At 50.1% G+C, this 22,183-nt stretch overlaps 1 protein-coding gene across 2 annotated transcripts in view; it reads right to left on the bottom strand.

The window, feature by feature from the left end:
* The window catches only part of SLC39A12 (solute carrier family 39 member 12), a 787,521-nt gene that overhangs the window by 49,727 nt on the left and 715,611 nt on the right, over positions 1 to 22,183 (bottom strand). The window contains exons 11-13 of one of the 2 annotated variants that reach the window (XM_069648576.1): positions 3,476 to 3,634; positions 1,877 to 2,064; positions 1,645 to 1,718 (exon numbers count right to left, since the gene is read on the bottom strand). In XM_069648576.1, the coding sequence (XP_069504677.1) occupies positions 1,647 to 1,718; positions 1,877 to 2,064; positions 3,476 to 3,634 (419 nt within the window). In that variant the 3' untranslated portion in view covers positions 1,645 to 1,646. The remainder of the gene's footprint in view (positions 1 to 1,644; positions 1,719 to 1,876; positions 2,065 to 3,475; positions 3,635 to 22,183) is intronic. The other variant, XM_069648578.1, reaches the window with a different exon arrangement.

Below are 22,183 nucleotides of genomic sequence, written 5' to 3'. Positions count from 1 at the left end.
CCAGCAGATAAGTTGGTAATATAGGAATATAGGGTAAGGAATCAGTGGGAATTGTGTTTAGCCTGACAGGGGAGCTTAGGGGAAGTCTGAGTGGGTACCAAGCAGATGGGGTAAAGTTATAGGAAGCACAAGGAGATTTCTTGCAGTGCAGATATATTGGCCTCATCACCAGTTGGAGTGGTAGCCCTTAAATGCAGCGGTAACGTTATTACTGCCTTTACCTCTAGCTTTTTACTAGAGGTGAAAATCCCATTTAGCGCTCTGTTTTTGGCGCAATTACCACCGGCTGTATTAGTGCACGGTATTTACGCCAAAAATGCCCCATTGAGTTCAATGGACCCAATGGGGAATGGGGATTTACGGTTAACTCCCAACGCATGATCCGCTGCTGATAGTGCCAGACCGGTTGTCTCTAATGCAATTACAGTTGGACGGTATTACATCCGGGATAACGCCCAACTCGTGATAAGGCCCTTTTGTTCGTGAAAAGAGCGTGTGCCCTTAATCAGATGAATGGTTAATGTTATTCTCAGGGATACCGATGAAGATTAAGGGCCTTAATCACTGCAAAAAGTTGTGCTGATTTTCTACCAACATTCTGAATCCTGTAGCTGATATTCCAACTCAACAATGCTACCAGCAAGGATCTAGGCACGTCCTCCAATTGTTTTCTTTGGTTTCTTTATGTAATAATGCTGCATTGTGAGGGTATTAGCAGGTGGTAATGAGCCTTGACGCAAGTTAACAGGCCCAAACAACAAGGGTCTTTAACGAGAGCCATGGTTCGTTACCTGCATGTAATGTCCTGAGGAGGGGTGATTCTTTGCTATGAGAATGTTTTAATCAATGAGTGGTAGAATGTTCTGTTTAAAACAGGCAAGGTTAAGGGAGAAAAATAGGAATGCTGGGACAGAAGCCCTATTTCACATATCATTTTTTTACCTTCTGCCACTGCATTGTCTGCATTGAAACTGACAACATTGCAATGTTCCAACACCTACTTACTGTCTTGATGTAGCCATATTATAACATCATTACACTCATTGGTGACCTAGGCAATCACATCGCCCCCAGTGTCACCTGATTCGCTATAAGCCGTCTGCCCCTCTGCTACCCGTCACCCTGTACAGCTGTCCCTCTCCTCTGTAACCTTCTGTATCCTACACCCTAAGTATATCTGTTCTGTTGTTACCTCTGAACAGCACTCCGTTATGCATCTGTACTGTTGTATACCTTTGTAAATCACTCTGTTGTGTATCTGTATTGTTTTATACCTCTCTAAAATGTTGTGTCACGAAGCTAGGTCCTCGTTCAATAAATACAAGATTAATAATAATAATAATAATAATAATAATAATAATAATAATAATAATAATAATGTAAGGCTTTAACAGGTTTTATTTATTTGTATGTTTATTTATTTATTTATTTTAATGTGTGCTTAGCGCTATCCCTACCCAGAGGGTCTCGGAGCACCTTACATGGTTTAAATATTGAACAGGTGGGACTGAATAAAGAAGTGACAAAATGTTTTCAGGAAAGTATAAGAAGTTTAGGATAGACAAGTGATAGCAGCTGAGGAGGGCAGGGTTATGAGTGGGGAAACAGGTATGTTTTGAGCCGTTTTCTGTCATGATCACTTACCTTCATGCTGTGCCCTCGACTTCATCACTGAACATAAACTGGGTGTGGGCCAAGAATACAAGTGACAGCTTGCCCTGGGATTTAATGACACATGAAATAGCGCATATGCATGAAATACTCTCATATAGGTACTTTTCTTAATGCCTTTTTGTGTTCTGAATCCTGTACATCTCATATTCTACAAAACTATTTGAGCGCTAGGAAGAGAATTATATGAATGCAAACTGCTCACCATTTCAACCAATGACAGGTACAAGAACATTCCCGCAGTGACAGTAAAAATCCAGTTTTGTACACTGGGATCTGTTGATACTGAAAGCCCAATGTATAGTCCAACAAAGGCAGTAAGTGCACTCAGAAAATTAAATAGGAAGGCAATCTTTGCAGAGAGTCCTGTATTTAGAAGCACTGCAAAATCTCCTGTTGATATAAAAAAAAATAAGATTAAGGTTAACAATAAGGTCTCATAAAAACATTTACATTAATAAGATGTTGTAACCGGTCAGGAAAAACCGCCTATGCATGCACCCTCATTCTGTCACATTTTCAGGGTAAACGCTCTAAAAAGGTTGGTGCATTTTCTCTGCATTACTGCTAACATGATGTGGGTGACTGGAGAGAACCTGCATTTTGCATGAACCCTATGCGGAAATGCCACACCAGAGATCCCGCACAGGATTCACATCCTGTGCAGGAACTTCTCATGACTGCACTTAGGATCAGCGTTCTGGCAGGCAGGATTCCAATTGATTGTTCCTATTTTTCCTTCATTAGAAAAGTAGGTGCAATCTGTTGAAATCGGCATAACTATATTAGCCTTTATGTTTGCCATGGCGGCCACCACTGCAGAAGTACCTTAGTGTGCCTTTGTGCATTGCACATTTCAAATCAGACTCACAGCGAAAGTCGGACGGGGCAGGGCATACATTGGATCAGGCACCAGTGAAAAAGTGTCTCACAATATCAAATGGCAGGTCATTCCTTTTGTAACAAACTGTTTGAGTAGTGGAGTTTGTGGGGAAAATGTGGTACAAATGAAAGAACATTTGTTCAATTAGAGTGTACATGGCCAGTCTGATTTTGCTCACAACATGTATGCCAAAACACGTGTGCGTGTGTATGTATGTACACAGCACACACCCGTTTAGTTATGGTGCATTTAAAAAAGGATGGAGAACCCTTCCACCTGAAATGTGAAAGTTGCATATTCTATTTGAGACTAGTGACACGTGCCACAACCCCACCTAGTAACCATCGCTGGAAGTTCACCTCCAGTTCTGAGCCACATCAGCAATGTATTGTGGTTATGCAAATTACCTAAAAAGCAAGCCCTTTGCACAGACAATTGCATTTTTCTCATAGACCAGTGCTACTTTATAACTAGCTTAATCAACCCAAGACAGACTTTTCTGACATCTAGGTGGCGCTATGACATGTGTTACTTGGCTCAAATGGAACATGCTACTGTCACATTCCAGGTACAAGTTTTTTTTTCAAGCCTTTTTAATCCTGTGCGTTTGTTAAATATACCCCAACGCTCCAACAATAAGACGGTCGGCTATGATACACTGATGATCCCTAATAATTGTAGATATTCTTTGATCAACAAAAGACAGGTTTCTGGTCACCAAACGAAAATGCGGTGCAGAGTTATATCCAATTTCCCATTTGCAAGTGCAATACAGTGTCTGGTGGGACTATAAAGCATTAATCAGTCGAGATATGTACGTCTCATCAAAGTCTGAAACACAAACCCATAACTTTGTGTTTCTTTCCCTATTTTTGTTGTTGATTTCAGGAGTTTGGCGAATGCCACAACGTTTTTTCTTACCCATTTCATGTGGTATTTCATGACACAGGATTGCCACCGTGGTTGCCACTCCAGTTTCTGTTGAGGATGAAAAAGCTGCCCCAAGAACCAGTCCATCAGCAAAGTTGTGCAGACTGTCTCCGACCAAAACCATAATCGCTAACAAACTAATTCCTTTCCCTGAAAGTATAAAACAATGGGCACATTGAACTGAAGTCAGGCACTGATTACTGAAACATGTTAATGGCTTATTGTGTAGGTAGAAATACTAGAACACTTCCAAGTTTGAACCCGCTGCAACAACAAGATGAAATTCAGCTCTAGAATAAAGCTTTATAGATCTGGCCCTGAAGTCCAAGTTAAAGGCCCAAGTGCACAAAGGGCATTTAACAAGATCATCAGGGACCATAATTCCCAGGACGGCCAAAGAGAGTGGCCCATAAGGCTATTATGCACTGAAAAATGGAACCCACGTTCCCAGCAAACACTTAACAACATGATGAGGTTGGCAGAACTTAGAAAGTGGCCCGGCCGCTGCTAGGTGCGGCCCAGCAAAGCAGCAGCAGGGATTATTATGAATGATGTTCATCTTCCAGGTGTGGCCCAGTGAACATTTTATCTAGTGAGGGGAAGGGCAGAGCCATCTGCCCCTCACCTCATGAAGGCAAAGAGAGGGGGGAGGGCTGCTTTTGTTTCTGAACTGCATCTGTCAGGTGCAGCCCAGGGGAGGAGCACCATGCCGCTCCCCTCAGACCTCTCATCGCTGCAATCCCTCCGCAGCTGGGGGGCTCTTAATGCGGCACTCCCTCTCATCAAGGGCACACCGTACTGACAGCCATGTCGCTGTTCTGGTGGCAGGGCTCCTGAGTGCCCTTACACCAGTGCAGCACCACTGGGGGAACAATGCGGCTTCCACTAATTGGCCATTCTCTGGGCCAGATGAAATTTCCGAGCCATAATTGATCACATGGCCTGGAAATTGGCCAATGGGGCAGTGCCATGTCACTCCCCCAGGACATAATGTGAATTAAACACTTGGAAAACAGAGACAATGTTTGTACCCTGCAAAGAGAGACAGTTAAAGCTCTGTGCCGCAATACTGTTAACACCTATTTCTACTGTAATTGAAGGACTATGTTAGTGCTCTTTTCCAGAGACTCCTAAATTCTCAACATGCAGCAGATAAGGACTTGTGACACACTGAACTCATTGCAGGACCTCAGTCATCAGAGTGAAGCTCATTTATCTGATGAAGCCATTGCAGGCTCCTTTAAAAAATGTATACTAAATATAAAACCAAGTGACCCAATACATTATATTGGGCATGACATTAGTACTGTAAAAGGAATTCTAAACATTATTTGTGGTGCTTTCTAGGCTTTAGATTGGTGGTAACAACCTTATTGTTTCTAAATTGTTTTCCAATCATCGGGTCTCACTACGAGTTTTCCGGTAATGTGCTGGTGATTCGGTGAAACCGGTGGCAGCATTTCCCGCAACCTCAACCACGGAATCAATGGCACATCACATCCCTGCAGGAGCATACAATCCATCATGCCTGTAGCATTGCGATAGCAGAACGGAAAAACCGCCATTAACCACTGCATTCGGTGTAACCGTCACCAGAAATGTCACTGGCACCGTTACCGGCATGTATCTGATGGAAACACTGGCAACAGAAACACCGGGACTGGAAACAACATCCTCGCAGAAACTGGAAGCTTGCCTGCGGCCACTTTGAGGGTCTGCAACCTGCTCTCAGCTCACAGGAGGGAATATATGGCCACTGGAGGTGGGACAGCCTCCCCAACCAAGCTGATGGCCTGGGAAGAGAAATGCAGCAGTGTACTGCAATTCAAAAGAATCGAAGGAGTGGGAGCGGCAGAGGCCGGTGCAGGAACACATGCAGATGGCTCTGAGTACAAAGTGCCACACCAAAATAACAATACACAGTGGACAGGGAAATGCAGCACACACTACATGGAGACATGTCCAAATGCATGCTACCAAACCACATCCAACCCATGGAATGGCCAAAATACCATGGCCATTACCTAGGGGTACCCAGGCATTGCCCCCAAAACATCCAAACACATATATCTCTACATGAGTACATGTCATGAGCACAAAGTGACAACATGAGAAGCAACACATGTACAAGGCATACACCTGACCAAGGTAGCGTGCATGCACCATGGGCAATGTGCTCCCTTACCACATACACATGCATGCATCAAAGCCATCCTGATGTCATGACTCAATGCACAGCCATCATGTCACATAAAGTTAAAACTGTATTTTGCAAGGCATAGGATGTCACAGAGGTGACATGTCATGCCCATCTCACCCCCAGAGGCACCATACCCCGCAACACTGCTGCCAAGGCCACACCAGCCCCACCGATGTAAACTGCGGGCCCTGTGACCAAGCCATATGCCCCTGCAGCTGGCCCTGCACCCATGGAGGCACAGCTAGCTGCCCCTGCAGCTGCATGTGCACCCGGGGGGGCAAAGCCAGATGCCCCTTCAGCCGCAGCTGCACCTATGAAGGGACAGCAGGGTTCCACAGACACACAGCTGACTGGCCAACCAAGATGGCTGCTTCCTCCCCACCAGCCTCCCAGATACCTTGCCACATCCAGAGACGACAATGCCATGCAGGAAGGCGGGACAGCGCAGAGGGGTCACCGGACCACACCCCATACCTGCACAGACCACCACCACCGATCCCCAATATCCGGGAAATGGATGCGTGCATCATGAGGATTGAATCAAGGCACAAGGAGATGGCTGGACACGTGACAATGCAGTTTGAGGAAACACGCCTGATGCGTGAAAGTGTGCAAGCCACCAGCCGGCATTGTGCCCATGACCTGGGCCGCTCTACTTCTGCAACAGTCCTGCTGGCACAGAGGGGACAAGAGGGGAACAAAGCCATCTCTGCACTAGCAGAGTCCCTTACCCGTTCCCTCCGGCTGGTTCTGACCCTCCACCCCTTCTACCATCACCACGCCTGCCAGCGCCCAACAAAGCAGCCCAAGGCGCTGCACCCTGCGCCTATCAGGGTCACCAAGGAAGGGCAAGTCGGGTGACAAGAAGCCACAGAAGTAACCCTGAACAACTACATCCTAGGGAGTGTGTTTGGGAGGGTTTGTTTGGTAGTGTTAGTTGGGGAGGGGGTGGTCAGGAGGGTTAGTTCGGGAGAGGGTGGTGGGATGGTTAGTTGGGGAGGCTGTGGTGGGGAGGGGATGATGGGTCACACATTTTGTGATGTTGTTTCCTTCAAAATACATATAGTTGTGAAAAGGCATTTATGTCTGGACATTCCTTTTGTGAAGTGGTCTGCTTTAGCATTGCACTGTATCACATGCAATGTGTGCCATGGGTTATGTCCAGTGGATGGGTGTCCAAAGGTAGTTCTCAATTAGATCCTGGTCGGCTCTTCCCCATCCCTGACATCCCTACGTTGGTGTTGTTGCATATCTACAACTGCATCCCCCTCACCATCATCATCAGTGTCCGCTAGAGGCATGCCCATGTCCGGGGAAAGGGGTATGTTCCGCCTGATGCACATTTTGTGCAACATTGCACAAGCCAGGACTATCTTCGCCACCTTCGCTGGCCGTACATTAGTGCCCAACCAGAATGGTGAAGGCACCAGAAATGTGTCTGCCGACTGTGTTCGGATGTGAGCACGATTGTCGGCTTTCTCCTGCTGCATCTGGGGATCTCTCACAGGGGTCATCAGCCATGGTAGAAATGGATAACAGGAATCACCTGCAAGGAATGGGACATAGGGAGTGCCAATACATGCAAGTAACTGGACAGCGCATATATCTGGGAATGTGAGTGTGTGACAGATGCATCTGGGTCTGTGCACTTGCAGACCCTCATTCGCCCTGATGCGCCCTGTGAAAGGCATTGCTGGTCAGGCCATGTGTAGGGTCTGTCTCCCTAAGATTGGTAGATAGGGGGGTAGGCAACTGAGTTGGGATTTGCTGGGTATTGTGACATGGCACTGATGCATTCTGGTACCTGTAGTGCATTGCATTTGCCTGTCCATCAATGTTCAGATTGTGATGGTGTGTCCATCCATTGACACATGTGGTAGATGCCAGTTGTGGTCACCCACTTTTGCATGCTGATTGTGTCCCTGCATTGGCATGGTGACTGTGGGACATGCACTGATGCCAGGCAAGGAACACTTGTGCCCTGTTTCCCAATCAACTAGGTGTGTGTGTTTATGCTTTCACTCACCCCATAGCCAGGTCCGTTGTCCCCATTAACGCACCATGTACGCAGGGAGGGTGATGTTCTGCAGGACCATGAAGTTGTGGGTTGATCCCGGGAAGCGGGTGCAGGAGTGGGTGATTGTTAGGTCTGCATCACAGACCACCTGCACATTCAATGAGTGATACTGCCAACGGTTTCCATACACCTCCTCTGTGTTGTGAACAGCCACATGCTCTATATGTGTGCAGTACACTGCTCCCAATAGATTAGGTATGCCTGCATGGAAGCAGACCTTGGTGGCGTTGACCTGTGTCTGGATGGTAGCTAGGGTGATGTGCTAGGACACATGGCGCAGGAGGGCATCCAGGACCTGCACCAGCAAAGTTGAAAATGCAGGCTGCGTGATGCCATGCAGCTCGCCGACTGAGTGCTGGAATGTGCCCGTGACAAGAAAGTGCAGCACTGATGCCACCTTCAAAAGTGGTGGTATGGCAGTCCGGATGTCTATGATCCTCAGGATGTCATCCTGGATAAGTTCAGGCAGTTTAGGGTGTGGATCTGCCTGTCAGTCAGGGCCCAGGGTGTGGTCCTTGTGCGTGAATTGGTGCACACCTCAGGGGCACCACTTGCATGCCATTGTTCATCAGCATTCACCTATTCATCCTCCTCCTCCTCCACTCCCTGTCGTCCTGTTGCCACTGATGCAGATCCAGAAACATGGGGCCGGAACGGGAAACAGCACGCCGTACACCTATAAAATCAGAATCCCAACACAACCATCAAAAATCCGACCCTGAGACACATCCCAACCCGTTAGCCACCCTAGTTAAAACAATCAAAATGGGAAAAGTTGCTAAAAAAGCGTGCGACCGCAAGCGGCAGGTCCACTTCTCCCATGAGGAACTCACCGTGCTCACAGAGACCCTCCAGGAGAATGCTGCCGTCGTCTTCTCGACGCAAATGACCAGGACGGCACTTGCGAACAAGAAGGCCATATGGGCCCTGGTGGCACAGCGGGTAAGTGCGGTGGGGACCACACCCCGCAACCCACAGCAATGCAGAAAGCGATGGGACGACTTGCTGATACGCGTACGGAGCATACTATCAGCCAACCGTAACATTGCCACAGCTACCGGGGGAGGATCGGAATCACCCATCAAGTTGACCCCCTGGGAAGAAATCTGTGCCTCCACCATTGGAATGGAGAGTATAGAGGGAGTCGGAGGGATGGAGAAAGGTTTGCAGACAACCGAAGAATCAGGTAGGTGGGCCAAATAAAACAATGCTAAATCCACAATGTCCAATCATGTGAAGTGCCATGTGTCCACATAGTGCAACAGAAACACATGTCCAGGAGAACGTCCACATACATTGGCCTGATAGCGCACTCTAAAAGTCACATAAAATACATAAATAATTAAAAATCCTAAAAACACCCTCTACACGTGCAGCATGCACACCCTAACTGCAGGCTGCAAAACAACTGCATCCTCAATCCACACAAAAATGAAACCACCTCCAAGGCCCTGACCCAAATCACCCTCAGGTACCACCCCAATGCATGTGATACATTGCCATTCCAATTTCCACAGACCCATAAATAACGCTCGCCCTCCTTTACTCCACCACAGGGTCCAATTCAAACGACGAGCTTCAGGACACCCCTACCAGCACACCTGCAAAGAGGGCCAAGACCAACGGACAAAGACCCTCCACCTCAGCTGCACGGACCAAGACACGGCAGCAGCACAAATCAAGTGGCAGCACACAGGAGGGGTCTCCAACAGGCACCACAGCAGCCAGCATGCCCACAACAGCAGCACCACAGGTCCCCCCAATGGATGCCACAGAAGGCACTGCTTCTAGTGGCAGCAGCACCATAGGTGACACTGCATTAATGGCAGCATGCTCCGACACAGAAAACGGTGCTGTCGATGTAGGACCCATCCATGACCTGTCTCAATCCCCCTGTTTGTTCCATCCCGTACACCATGAGGATACCACGCAGGGGCACCCACAAGACGACGACTGGCCATCCCCCACAAGCCCTGTGGCAAGGCAACATGAGGTGATCAGCCCCTCTGTGACACCACCGCAAATGGGCATGGCCCAGCAGAGGCAACAGTCCCTCGACCAGGTGATCGTGCAACAGCAGCAACTGGCCACGCTCCTCAAGGAGCATGCTGATGAATGTGGGGGTACTAAGGCAGCCATAGAAACATCTACTGAGACACTTAGGGCACAAATGGAGCGAAGTACAGAGACACTAAGGGTACAAATGGAGAGAAGCACCGAGAGCCTGAGGGGGGAACTGCATGCGACGTCCAAAGACGTATGTGGTGAACTTGCCGCTGTGCGCCGTGTGCTCACTGAGCTCTCACAAACCCTTAGGGACATGCATGGACGTGAGCAGGCAGAGACATCATCCGTTGCAAGTTCCGTCCAGGGCAGCCCCCAACGTACATCTGGGAGGAACCTGCGCTCCACAGGCAGGGGTGCCCCTGATACCCGGAGAGGGGGCTTGCAATAGCGTCTGCCCACTGACAATGAGCATCTTTGGACACTGGTGTTCGGGGGGGAGGTAGGAGGGTGGAAGGGGGGTGTTGGGCTTTCTTGGGTGCGGGTCGATGGGGTGTGTAACATAATTTAACATATGCAATGAACATTTCATAATCACCCAATGAGACGTGTGGACATTGATCATTGTGTACGAGGCCTTTATAGGCGTACAGTCCATATTGTGCATGTTCCAGACACACACAGTGCCACAAGTCCCGTGTCCATGTATCAGCCACCAGGCGTGAGTGCTAGAAGCATGAATCTATGATATTCTGACGAATTTCACGGGCCTCCTGTGCCTCGCGGACTCCTTGAGGTGCTGCCACATCCCCACCCTCATCATGACCATCTTCAGGTGCTTCCAGTTCTGCGTCAGGGGGCATGGGCACATTTCTACGTACGCACATGTTGTGTAGCATGACACATGCCATGACCATCTTTGCAACCTTCTCATGGCGGTACAGGAGTGCCCCGCCAGACCTGCTGAGGCAGCGGAAACGAGCCTTCAGTAGGCCGAATGCCTGTTCTATGACTACACGGGTACGTGAGTGGGCATGGTTGTAGTCCTCCTCATGCTGGTTCTGTGGGTTCCGGAGTGGTGTAAGGAGCCATCTCTTCAGTGGATACCCGGCATCACCTGTATGTGGACAATAAAGGATGTTTGTGGAATGACATTGCTACGTACGCATCCCCCCCCCCTTCCTGCCAGGTCATTGCCGCATCACATACCCCACATCATCATGCATGAAATGAGACTCACCGAGTAGCCAGGATCTGTTCCCTGCGTGTCGCTCCATGTAGCGTGGTATTGTGGAGTTCCTCAAGACCATAGAATCATGGGTTGAACCAGGTAATCGGGCACAACAATGTGTAAAGATCCTGTTGGAGTCACACACCATTTGTACATTAAGGGAATGATATTGTTTCCGGTTGCGGTACTGGACCTCCATGGCATGTGGGACAACCAATTCCACATGGGTGCAGTCGATGGCACCAATGCAACCCGGTATGCCGGCAAGTGCATGGAATCCCACTTTTGTGTTTGTGATCTCATGCTCCGAGCGTGGTAAAGAGATGTAGTCGTCTGCGTGCTTCAGGAGGGCATCGAGCACTTGCATTAGTGTCCGTGACAACAGTGGCTGTGAAATGCCATGCAACTGTCCGACTGTGTGCTGGTAGGTGCCTGTGGCCAGGAAGTGGATTACAGACACCACCTTCAGTAGGGGTGGGATGGCGGTTGGGCTATCTATCATGCTGACAAGGTCAGCGTGTGTCATGTCCACAATGGCGATTATGGTGTCCCGGTCCAAACGGTAGAGGGTGTGGATCTGCTCAGCAGTGAGGTTGAACGGATGAGCTCGGAGGCGTGGGATTGCGGGCTGCCTGCGTGGTGGTAGTGGCTGTGCTGGTGGGCCTTGCTGGCCCTGCCTTGCCCTCCTCCTCCTCCTGCGTCTCCTCTGTGCGGCCGGTTGTTGTAGTAGTTGGTGTTCGTCTTCTTCTTGAAGTTGGAGTACTTGCAGTGCTATCAGGTCCCCCAGGCCCAACATCGCTAGTCCCGCCGGTAGCATTTTGGAGTGAGTGTGGTTGTGGGAGGGGGTTGGGTGTGCAATTTATGTGTTTTCAGGCTGTATTGCCTCCACCTGTGGTGATTCATTCCACCTGTGCCAGCTGCAATCCCCTTTGGGCGAGCACGTCCCGCACACAACGCTGCAGTGTGACGCATGGCATCTTGCTATTACAATCATGTATTTGACCCCGATGGCAGTGTAATATTGGTTTATATGTTCATTCTGCTATGGTCCCATTGTTTCACATACAATCTTTGCAGTCGTGAACAAACTTGTGAAGGGTCAGTGGAATGTAGTACTCGATTAACGGTGGACCCTCATGCAGCACTGTACCGAGGTTCACCGACGGGCGGGGCGTCCCATTTGTGAGTGAAGCCAGTTGCCATTTTCACACACTGCCGCACTACATGGATGAATTTGTGATTTCGAGCGGTCACGGATGCCTTTTCGACGTGATGTTGCAAATGAGGAATTCGAAGGACAGCGCTTTCGGTTTTCAGCTAGCGGCGAGGGGACGCCCACAGGTCTGACTGCAAATATAACGTTCTATTGTTTAATGTCCTTGGGACAGGGGCCATGGCGAGAATGCAATGATTGATATGAATAGTATGGGATGCGCAATAGCGTAGTGGACGATAAGGCAGGACGTTCCCAAATACATGTTGATTCACATCACTAGAATTCCGGGCTGGAGCACAGTGGATTTTGCAGACTGCATTACGCACAGACTCAATGGAAATTTCAAATGTTATGTGAGTAAATAATCAGGCGTTTTCATACCGGGATGAGGGAATGATGTATGGATGCATGGACAGATGATTTAATTGAGAGTTTGCCATGTACATGGCTTTTTGGTATCTATCCCCTTCCCCTGCGCTATGTGATGCAGAGCTGCCATAGTGGGACCATCGTCTATCTGCCCTTGTTGAACCCTCCCTGTCTCGACGCGCCTTCATACACTTGTGTCTATGCACGTTACTAATCCCATCTAATGGATTCTGTTTTAACAGACGCATGCACACAAACACTCGTTTGTAATAGTGTTTTCACCTCGATTTATATGGTTATGAATCGCAAGTGATTTTTGGGTGGAATTAATCCTTTTGAGTGGGCTAGCATGCATATGCCTGTAGATTTAGTGTGATCATTGAAGTGAGTAATACAAATGGAGTTCTGATGCCCATACTATTCTTTTTCATTTCATTTGGGTGACAGGTATCTCCTACCCTTTTGCCGCTGCCATCTGTATGCCACTCCTGCAGATGGCTTTTACTCCCGACACCTGCTGCTTCGAGTTAATCAGTGGAGCACCATTACGATCTTATGGGGCGATCGCCAATGGGCCACATGCCCTTACGCTGTACTAGTGGCTAGGAGCAACATATCAACCTTTCAGCTGGACTAGTGCCTACCTAATGGGACGGCCCTGCGGTTCTAGGCGCTTCCATGTTGCCTTTTTGAACGTGGATGTAGCCCCTGTGTACCATGAAGGAACAGGGCATCACACAAGAAGAAGCTGGTCATTAATTGCGGATGCAGCCCACAGTAATGAATAATATTTTGGAGTTTATGACCTAATAGCTGTATGGGCTTGGTGAATTTGATGTGCATTAATATTTTATTCAGATATTAACCGTGTAGCGTTATTCTTTGCAAGTAATGTAGCATATTCCTATTTGTGGAGCGATGTATTGTGAGAAGATCTGCATTGGGTTCCGGCTTCTGAGTATAGTTGCGTGGTACTGTACTGGCCGCGTTTGCCTACGATGCCCAGTAAGGTCAGGGATAGGGGCAGCCATTTTGACTGTTTTCATGATGTCATGCTCAGGGGCGGGGGATTAGCTTTTGTGTGCCAGATGCCGGTCAGCCAGGTGGATTGGTGGATTGATGTGATTGTCAGAATATGGCTGGTCACAGGTGCCTGTGTTTGCGTGCGTTTCTTGGAGGGAGACTGAGGTCATGTCCATTGGAATAGCTTCTGTATTCGTGCCATCTGTGCCCTGCAGCTCCCATTGGCCCCTCTTGGGGTGGGCCTGGCTGCTCAGTCACTCTGCCAACTTGTGTGGTACATGCTTGTGCTGATGGTTGGTTTGTTTACTGGCAAGAGTACAGGGCTGGTGCAGTCTCCCTCAGGATACTGCTTTGAATGTTGCCTTACACTGGTGTCAAGCGATGGGGGCCTGTTGTTGTTTTGTCTCATATTTCAGTTCATATTGCTGTACTTGTACCTTCACATGCCTGTGCTGCATCGGTACGGCAATGGTGACATGCCAGATATGGATGGCCACTCACAAGGCACTTGGAGCCCCTACATTCATTTGTTCGTTGGCATGCATGGGTGACTTGTACATTTGACTGGTTGCATTGTGTGACTTCATTGCACCTACGGGGAGTTGTGCAATGTGGGCAGGGAGTGGTGTACAGGCACTCAGTAGGGCCATTTACGGTTGGTTCACGATGCCGTAATTCTCACCATGGCGGAATGGTACTTTCTGCCATGCTTGATGGCGTTATGTAAATGTCCGCTAGGGTCAGAATTCGCGTACCGTTGCGCCATGGTGGTAATTACGGTTTTGCATGGCGCGCGTCCGCGTACTTGGTGCAGTTAGCGTTGGCGTTCACTACGGTGTCGCTAATGGCATCGTACTTTGCGGTGACGGGTCATAATCGCACCGAGCGGTATTTGATGGCGGTATTACATTTCCGCCATCGTTTTTCGATTTCCGCCAGGGTCGTAATGAGGGCCAATAACTGTTGCAATCAATACGTGTGCACTAGGCACTGGGCGTCGTCTGCTTGTCCAATCCATTTATAACCAATCCATCTGATTGTATAAAATGTAAATGGTTCTTGCGGGAATTTGCACACTATATTGTGGCTCTTGTGCCTGAACAAAACTCTCAGCACAGTCTGGAAACAAGAGCCTAGCCTACCGGGCACAGGGTGTTGTATGTGGTGCTCTGCTAGACTTTACAAGTAGGCATGTTCTCTGATTGAAGTGAGCTGAAGACATGGGCTCTGCCTGCCCCAAGGCCCACCTGATCTTACTTTGATAGAGTTCCAGATACCCAACACCAATGGTTTGACTAATTGCATTCCTTGACCCTGGGGTCACCTGGAGGGAATATGGGACCCTTCCGGCTATTTGCCAAAACATCACACAAAGGTGGATTCAAACTTTGCTGTGTTCTCGAGCAACATTTCCCACTGGCAAAAGTTCGCCGTGCCCCCACAATATTATGAGTACCTGACTATGGAGGAAACAGAGATGCTCTGCATACCATGTCTTGACACAGTGAAAGTGAATTCTGCTGAGGCAAAGGGGAAGCAGCGTTCACAAAAGAAGGTCCACTGCTAGAGGAATATGCACAATCTCCTTTAACAGTTCCCGAAGGCGTATGCATCAGAAGTGTCGGTCTAAATCTAAACCTTCTACACGTTTTCAGTTGATAAAGGAGCAGTGGAAGTTGTTGGAAGTTTATCTGCTGCGCCCAATGAACTCAATGTGATTTACAGCCGCAGAATTGTTTTCAGCCAGTGACAACGGGCTCCCCACCCAAAGTGACAACATGAGAAGCAACACATGTACAAGGCATACACCTGACCAAGGTAGCGTGCATGCACCATGGGCAATGTGCTCCCTTACCACATACACATGCATGCATCAAAGCCATCCTGATGTCATGACTCAATGCACAGCCATCATGTCACATAAAGTTAAAACTGTATTTTGCAAGGCATAGGATGTCACAGAGGTGACATGTCATGCCCATCTCACCCCCAGAGGCACCATACCCCGCAACACTGCTGCCAAGGCCACACCAGCCCCACCGATGTAAACTGCGGGCCCTGTGACCAAGCCATATGCCCCTGCAGCTGGCCCTGCACCCATGGAGGCACAGCTAGCTGCCCCTGCAGCTGCATGTGCACCCGGGGGGGCAAAGCCAGATGCCCCTTCAGCCGCAGCTGCACCTATGAAGGGACAGCAGGGTTCCACAGACACACAGCTGACTGGCCAACCAAGATGGCTGCTTCCTCCCCACCAGCCTCCCAGATACCTTGCCACATCCAGAGACGACAATGCCATGCAGGAAGGCGGGACAGCGCAGAGGGGTCACCGGACCACACCCCATACCTGCACAGACCACCACCACCGATCCCCAATATCCGGGAAATGGATGCGTGCATCATGAGGATTGAATCAAGGCACAAGGAGATGGCTGGACACGTGACAATGCAGTTTGCGGAAACACGCCTGATGCGTGAAAGTGTGCAAGCCACCAGCCGGCATTGTGCCCATGACCTGGGCCGCTCTACTTCTGCAACAGTCCTGCTGGCACAGAGGGGACAAGAGGGGAACAAAGCCATCTCTGCACTAGCAGAGTCCCTTACCCGTTCCCTCCGGCTGGTTCTGACCCTCCACCCCTTCTACCATCACCACGCCTGCCAGCGCCCAACAAAGCAGCCCAAGGCGCTGCACCCTGCGCCTATCAGGGTCACCAAGGAAGGGCAAGTCGGGTGACAAGAAGCCACAGAAGTGACCCTGAACAACTACATCCTAGGGAGTGTGTTTGGGAGGGTTTGTTTGGTAGTGTTAGTTGGGGAGGGGGTGGTCAGGAGGGTTAGTTCGGGAGAGGGTGGTGGGATGGTTAGTTGGGGAGGCTGTGGTGGGGAGGGGATGATGGGTCACACATTTTGTGATGTTGTTTCCTTCAAAATACATATAGTTGTGAAAAGGCATTTATGTCTGGACATTCCTTTTGTGAAGTGGTCTGCTTTATCATTGCACTGTATCACATGCAATGTGTGCCATGGGTTATGTCCAGTGGATGGGTGTCCAAAGGTAGTTCTCAATTAGATCCTGGTCGGCTGCACGCCCATCCCTGACATCCCTACGTTGGTGTTGTTGCATATCTACAACTGCATCCCCCTCACCATCATCATCAGTGTCCGCTAGAGGCATGCCCATGTCCGGGGAAAGGGGTATGTTCCGCCTGATGCACATATTGTGCAACATTGCACAAGCCAGGACTATCTTCGCCACCTTCGCTGGCCGTACATTAGTGCCCAACCAGAATGGTGAAGGCACCAGAAATGTGTCTGCCGACTGTGTTCGGATGTGAGCACGATTGTCGGCTTTCTCCTGCTGCATCTGGGGATCTCTCACAGGGGTCATCAGCCATGGTAGTAATGGATAACAGGAATCACCTGCAAGGAATGGGACATAGGGAGGGCCAATACATGCAAGTAACTGGACAGCGCATATATCTGGGAATGTGAGTGTGTGACAGATGCATCTGGGTCTGTGCACTTGCAGACCCTCATTCGCCCTGATGCGCCCTGTGAAAGGCATTGCTGGTCAGGCCATGTGTAGGGTCTGTCTCCCTAAGATTGGTAGATAGGGGGGTAGGCAACTGAGTTGGGATTTGCTGGGTATTGTGACATGGCACTGATGCATTCTGGTACCTGTAGTGCATTGCATTTGCCTGTCCATCAATGTTCAGATTGTGATGGTGTGTCCATCCATTGACACATGTGGTAGATGCCAGTTGTGGTCACCCACTTTTGCATGCTGATTGTGTCCCTGCATTGGCATGGTGACTGTGGGACATGCACTGATGCCAGGCAAGGAACACTCGTGCCCTGTTTCCCAATCAACTAGGTGTGTGTGTTTATGCTTTCACTCACCCCATAGCCAGGTCCGTTGTCCCCATTAACGCACCATGTACGCAGGGAGGGTGATGTTCTGCAGGACCATGAAGTTGTGGGTTGATCCCGGGAAGCGGGTGCAGGAGTGGGTGATTGTTAGGTCTGCATCACAGACCACCTGCACATTCAATGAGTGATACTGCCAACGGTTTCCATACACCTCCTCTGTGTTGTGAACAGCCACATGCTCTATATGTGTGCAGTACACTGCTCCCAATAGATTAGGTATGCCTGCATGGAAGCAGACCTTGGTGGCGTTGACCTGTGTCTGGATGGTAGCTAGGGTGATGTGCTAGGACACATGGCGCAGGAGGGCATCCAGGACCTGCACCAGCAAAGTTGAAAATGCAGGCTGCGTGATGCCATGCAGCTCGCCGACTGAGTGCTGGAATGTGCCCGTGACAAGAAAGTGCAGCACTGATGCCACCTTCAAAAGTGGTGGTATGACAGTCCGGATGTCTATGATCCTCAGGATGTCATCCTGGATAAGTTCAGGCAGTTTAGGGTGTGGATCTGCCTGTCAGTCAGGGCCCAGGGTGTGGTCCTTGTGCGTGAATTGGTGCACACCTCAGGGGCACCACTTGCATGCCATTGTTCATCAGCATTCACCTTCTCATCCTCCTCCTCCTCCACTCCCTGTCGTCCTGTTGCCACTGATGCAGATCCAGAAACATGGGGCCGGAACGGGAAACAGCACGCCGTACACCTATAAAATCAGAATCCCAACACAACCATCAAAAATCCGACCCTGAGACACATCCCAACCCGTTAGCCACCCTAGTTAAAACAATCAAAATGGGAAAAGTTGCTAAAAAAGCGTGCGACCGCAAGCGGCAGGTCCACTTCTCCCATGAGGAACTCACCGTGCTCACAGAGACCCTCCAGGAGAATGCTGCCGTCGTCTTCTCGACGCAAATGACCAGGACGGCACTTGCGAACAAGAAGGCCATATGGGCCCTGGCGGCACAGCGGGTAAGTGCGGTGGGGACCACACCCCGCAACCCACAGCAATGCAGAAAGCGATGGGACGACTTGCGGATATGCGTACGGAGCATACTATCAGCCAACCGTAACATTGCCACAGCTACCGGGGGAGGATCGGAATCACCCATCAAGTTGACCCCCTGGGAAGAAATCTGTGCCTCCACCATTGGAATGGAGAGTATAGAGGGAGTCGGAGGGATGGAGAAAGGTTTGCAGACAACCGAAGAATCAGGTAGGTGGGCCAAATAAAACAATGCTAAATCCACAATGTCCAATCATGTGAAGTACCATGTGTCCACATAGTGCAACAGAAACACATGTCCAGGAGAACGTCCACATACATTGGCCTGATAGCGCACTCTAAAAGTCACATAAAATACATAAATAATTAAAAATCCTAAAAACACCCTCTACACGTGCAGCATGCACACCCTAACTGCAGGCTGCAAAACAACTGCATCCTCAATCCACACAAAAATGAAACCACCTCCAAGGCCCTGACCCAAATCACCCTCAGGTACCACCCCAATGCATGTGATACATTGCCATTCCAATTTCCACAGACCCATAAATAACGCTCGCCCTCCTTTACTCCACCACAGGGTCCAATTCAAACGACGAGCTTCAGGACACCCCTACCAGCACACCTGCAAAGAGGGCCAAGACCAACGGACAAAGACCCTCCACCTCAGCTGCACGGACCAAGACACGGCAGCAGCACAAATCAAGTGGCAGCACACAGGAGGGGTCTCCAACAGGCACCACAGCAGCCAGCATGCCCACAACAGCAGCACCACAGGTCCCCCCAATGGATGCCACAGAAGGCACTGCTTCTGGTGGCAGCAGCACCATAGGTGACACTGCATTAATGGCAGCATGCTCCGACACAGAAAACGGTGCTGTCGATGTAGGACCCATCCATGACCTGTCTCAATCCCCCTGTTTGTTCCATCCCGTACACCATGAGGATACCACGCAGGGGCACCCACAAGACGACGACTGGCCATCCCCCACAAGCCCTGTGGCAAGGCAACATGAGGTGATCAGCCCCTCTGTGACACCACCGCAAATGGGCATGGCCCAGCAGAGGCAACAGTCCCTCGACCAGGTGATCGTGCAACAGCAGCAACTGGCCACGCTCCTCAAGGAGCATGCTGATGAATGTGGGGGTACTAAGGCAGCCATAGAAACATCTACTGAGACACTTAGGGCACAAATGGAGCGAAGTACAGAGACACTAAGGGTACAAATGGAGAGAAGCACCGAGAGCCTGAGGGGGGAACTGCATGCGACGTCCAAAGACGTATGTGGTGAACTTGCCGCTGTGCGCCGTGTGCTCACTGAGCTCTCACAAACCCTTAGGGACATGCATGGACGTGAGCAGGCAGAGACATCATCCGTTGCAAGTTCCGTCCAGGGCAGCCCCCAACGTACATCTGGGAGGAACCTGCGCTCCACAGGCAGGGGTGCCCCTGATACCCGGAGAGGGGGCTTGCAATAGCGTCTGCCCACTGACAATGAGCATCTTTGGACACTGGTGTTCGGGGGGGAGGTAGGAGGGTGGAAGGGGGGTGTTGGGCTTTCTTGGGTGGCGGGTCGATGGGGTGTGTAACATAATTTCACATATGCAATGAACATTTCATAATCACCCAATGAGACGTGTGGACATTGATCATTGTGTACGAGGCCTTTATAGGCGTACAGTCCATATTGTGCATGTTCCAGACACACACAGTGCCACAAGTCCCGTGTCCATGCATCAGCCACCAGGCGTGAGTGCTAGAAGCATGAATCTATGATATTCTGACGAATTTCACGGGCCTCCTGTGCCTCGCGGACTCCTTGAGGTGCTGCCACATCCCCACCCTCATCATGACCATCTTCAGGTGCTTGCAGTTCTGCGTCAGGGGGCATGGGCACATTTCTACGTACGCACATGTTGTGTAGCATGACACATGCCATGACCATCTTTGCAACCTTCTCATGGCGGTACAGGAGTGCCCCGCCAGACCTGCTGAGGCAGCGGAAACGAGCCTTCAGTAGGCCGAATGCCTGTTCTATGACTACACGGGTACGTGAGTGGGCATGGTTGTAGTCCTCCTCATGCTGGTTCTGTGGGTTCCGGAGTGGTGTAAGGAGCCATCTCTTCAGTGGATACCCGGCATCACCTGTATGTGGACAATAAAGGATGTTTGTGGAATGACATTGCTACGTACGCATCCCCCCCCCCTTCCTGCCAGGTCATTGCCGCATCACATACCCCACATCATCATGCATGAAATGAGACTCACCGAGTAGCCAGGATCTGTTCCCTGCGTGTCGCTCCATGTAGCGTGGTATTGTGGAGTTCCTCAAGACCATAGAATCATGGGTTGAACCAGGAAATCGGGCACAACAATGTGTAAAGATCCTGTTGGAGTCACACACCATTTGTACATTAAGGGAATGATATTGTTTCCGGTTGCGGTACTGGACCTCCATGGCATGTGGGACAACCAATTCCACATGGGTGCAGTCGATGGCACCAATGCAACCCGGTATGCCGGCAAGTGCATGGAATCCCACTTTTGTGTTTGTGATCTCATGCTCCGAGCATGGTAAAGAGATGTAGTCGTCTGCGTGCTTCAGGAGGGCATCGAGCACTTGCATTAGTGTCCGTGACAACAGTGGCTGTGAAATGCCATGCAACTGTCCGACTGTGTGCTGGTAGGTGCCTGTGGCCAGGAAGTGGAGTACAGACACCACCTTCAGTAGGGGTGGGATGGCGGTTGGGCTATCTATCATGCTGACAAGGTCAGCGTGTGTCATGTCCACAATGGCGATTATGGTGTCCCGGTCCAAACGGTAGAGGGTGTGGATCTGCTCAGCAGTGAGGTTGAACGGATGAGCTCGGAGGCGTGGGATTGCGGGCTGCCTGCGTGGTGGTAGTGGCTGTGCTGGTGGGCCTTGCTGGCCCTGCCTTGCCCTCCTCCTCCTCCTGCGTCTCCTCTGTGCGGCCGGTTGTTGTAGTAGTTGGTGTTCGTCTTCTTCTTGAAGTTGGAGTACTTGCAGTGCTATCAGGTCCCCCAGGCCCAACATCGCTAGTCCTGCCGGTAGCATTTTGGAGTGAGTGTGGTTGTGGGAGGGGGTTGGGTGTGCAATTTATGTGTTTTCAGGCTGTATTGCCTCCACCTGTGGTGATTCATTCCACCTGTGCCAGCTGCAATCCCCTTTGGGCGAGCACGTCCCGCACACAACGCTGCAGTGTGACGCATGGCATCTTGCTATTACAATCATGTATTTGACCCCGATGGCAGTGTAATATTGGTTTATATGTTCATTCTGCTATGGTCCCATTGTTTCACATACAATCTTTGCAGTCGCGAACAAACTTGTGAAGGGTCAGTGGAATGTAGTACTCGATTAACGGTGGACCCTCATGCAGCACTGTACCGAGGTTCACCGACGGGCGGGGCGTCCCATTTGTGAGTGAAGCCAGTTGCCATTTTCACACACTGCCGCACTACATGGATGAATTTGTGATTTCGAGCGGTCACGGATGCCTTTTCGACGTGATGTTGCAAATGAGGAATTCGAAGGACAGCGCTTTCGGTTTTCAGCTAGCGGCGAGGGGACGCCCACAGGTCTGACTGCAAATATAACGTTCTATTGTTTAATGTCCTTGGGACAGGGGCCAT

Source organism: Ambystoma mexicanum, chromosome 2q, assembly GCF_040938575.1.
Source record: "Ambystoma mexicanum isolate Mex_15411 chromosome 2q, UKY_AmexF1_1, whole genome shotgun sequence".
Taxonomy (NCBI): domain Eukaryota; kingdom Metazoa; phylum Chordata; class Amphibia; order Caudata; family Ambystomatidae; genus Ambystoma; species Ambystoma mexicanum.
Note: the sequence above shows the minus strand (reverse complement) of the source record. Positions and strands in the feature narration are given on the sequence as shown.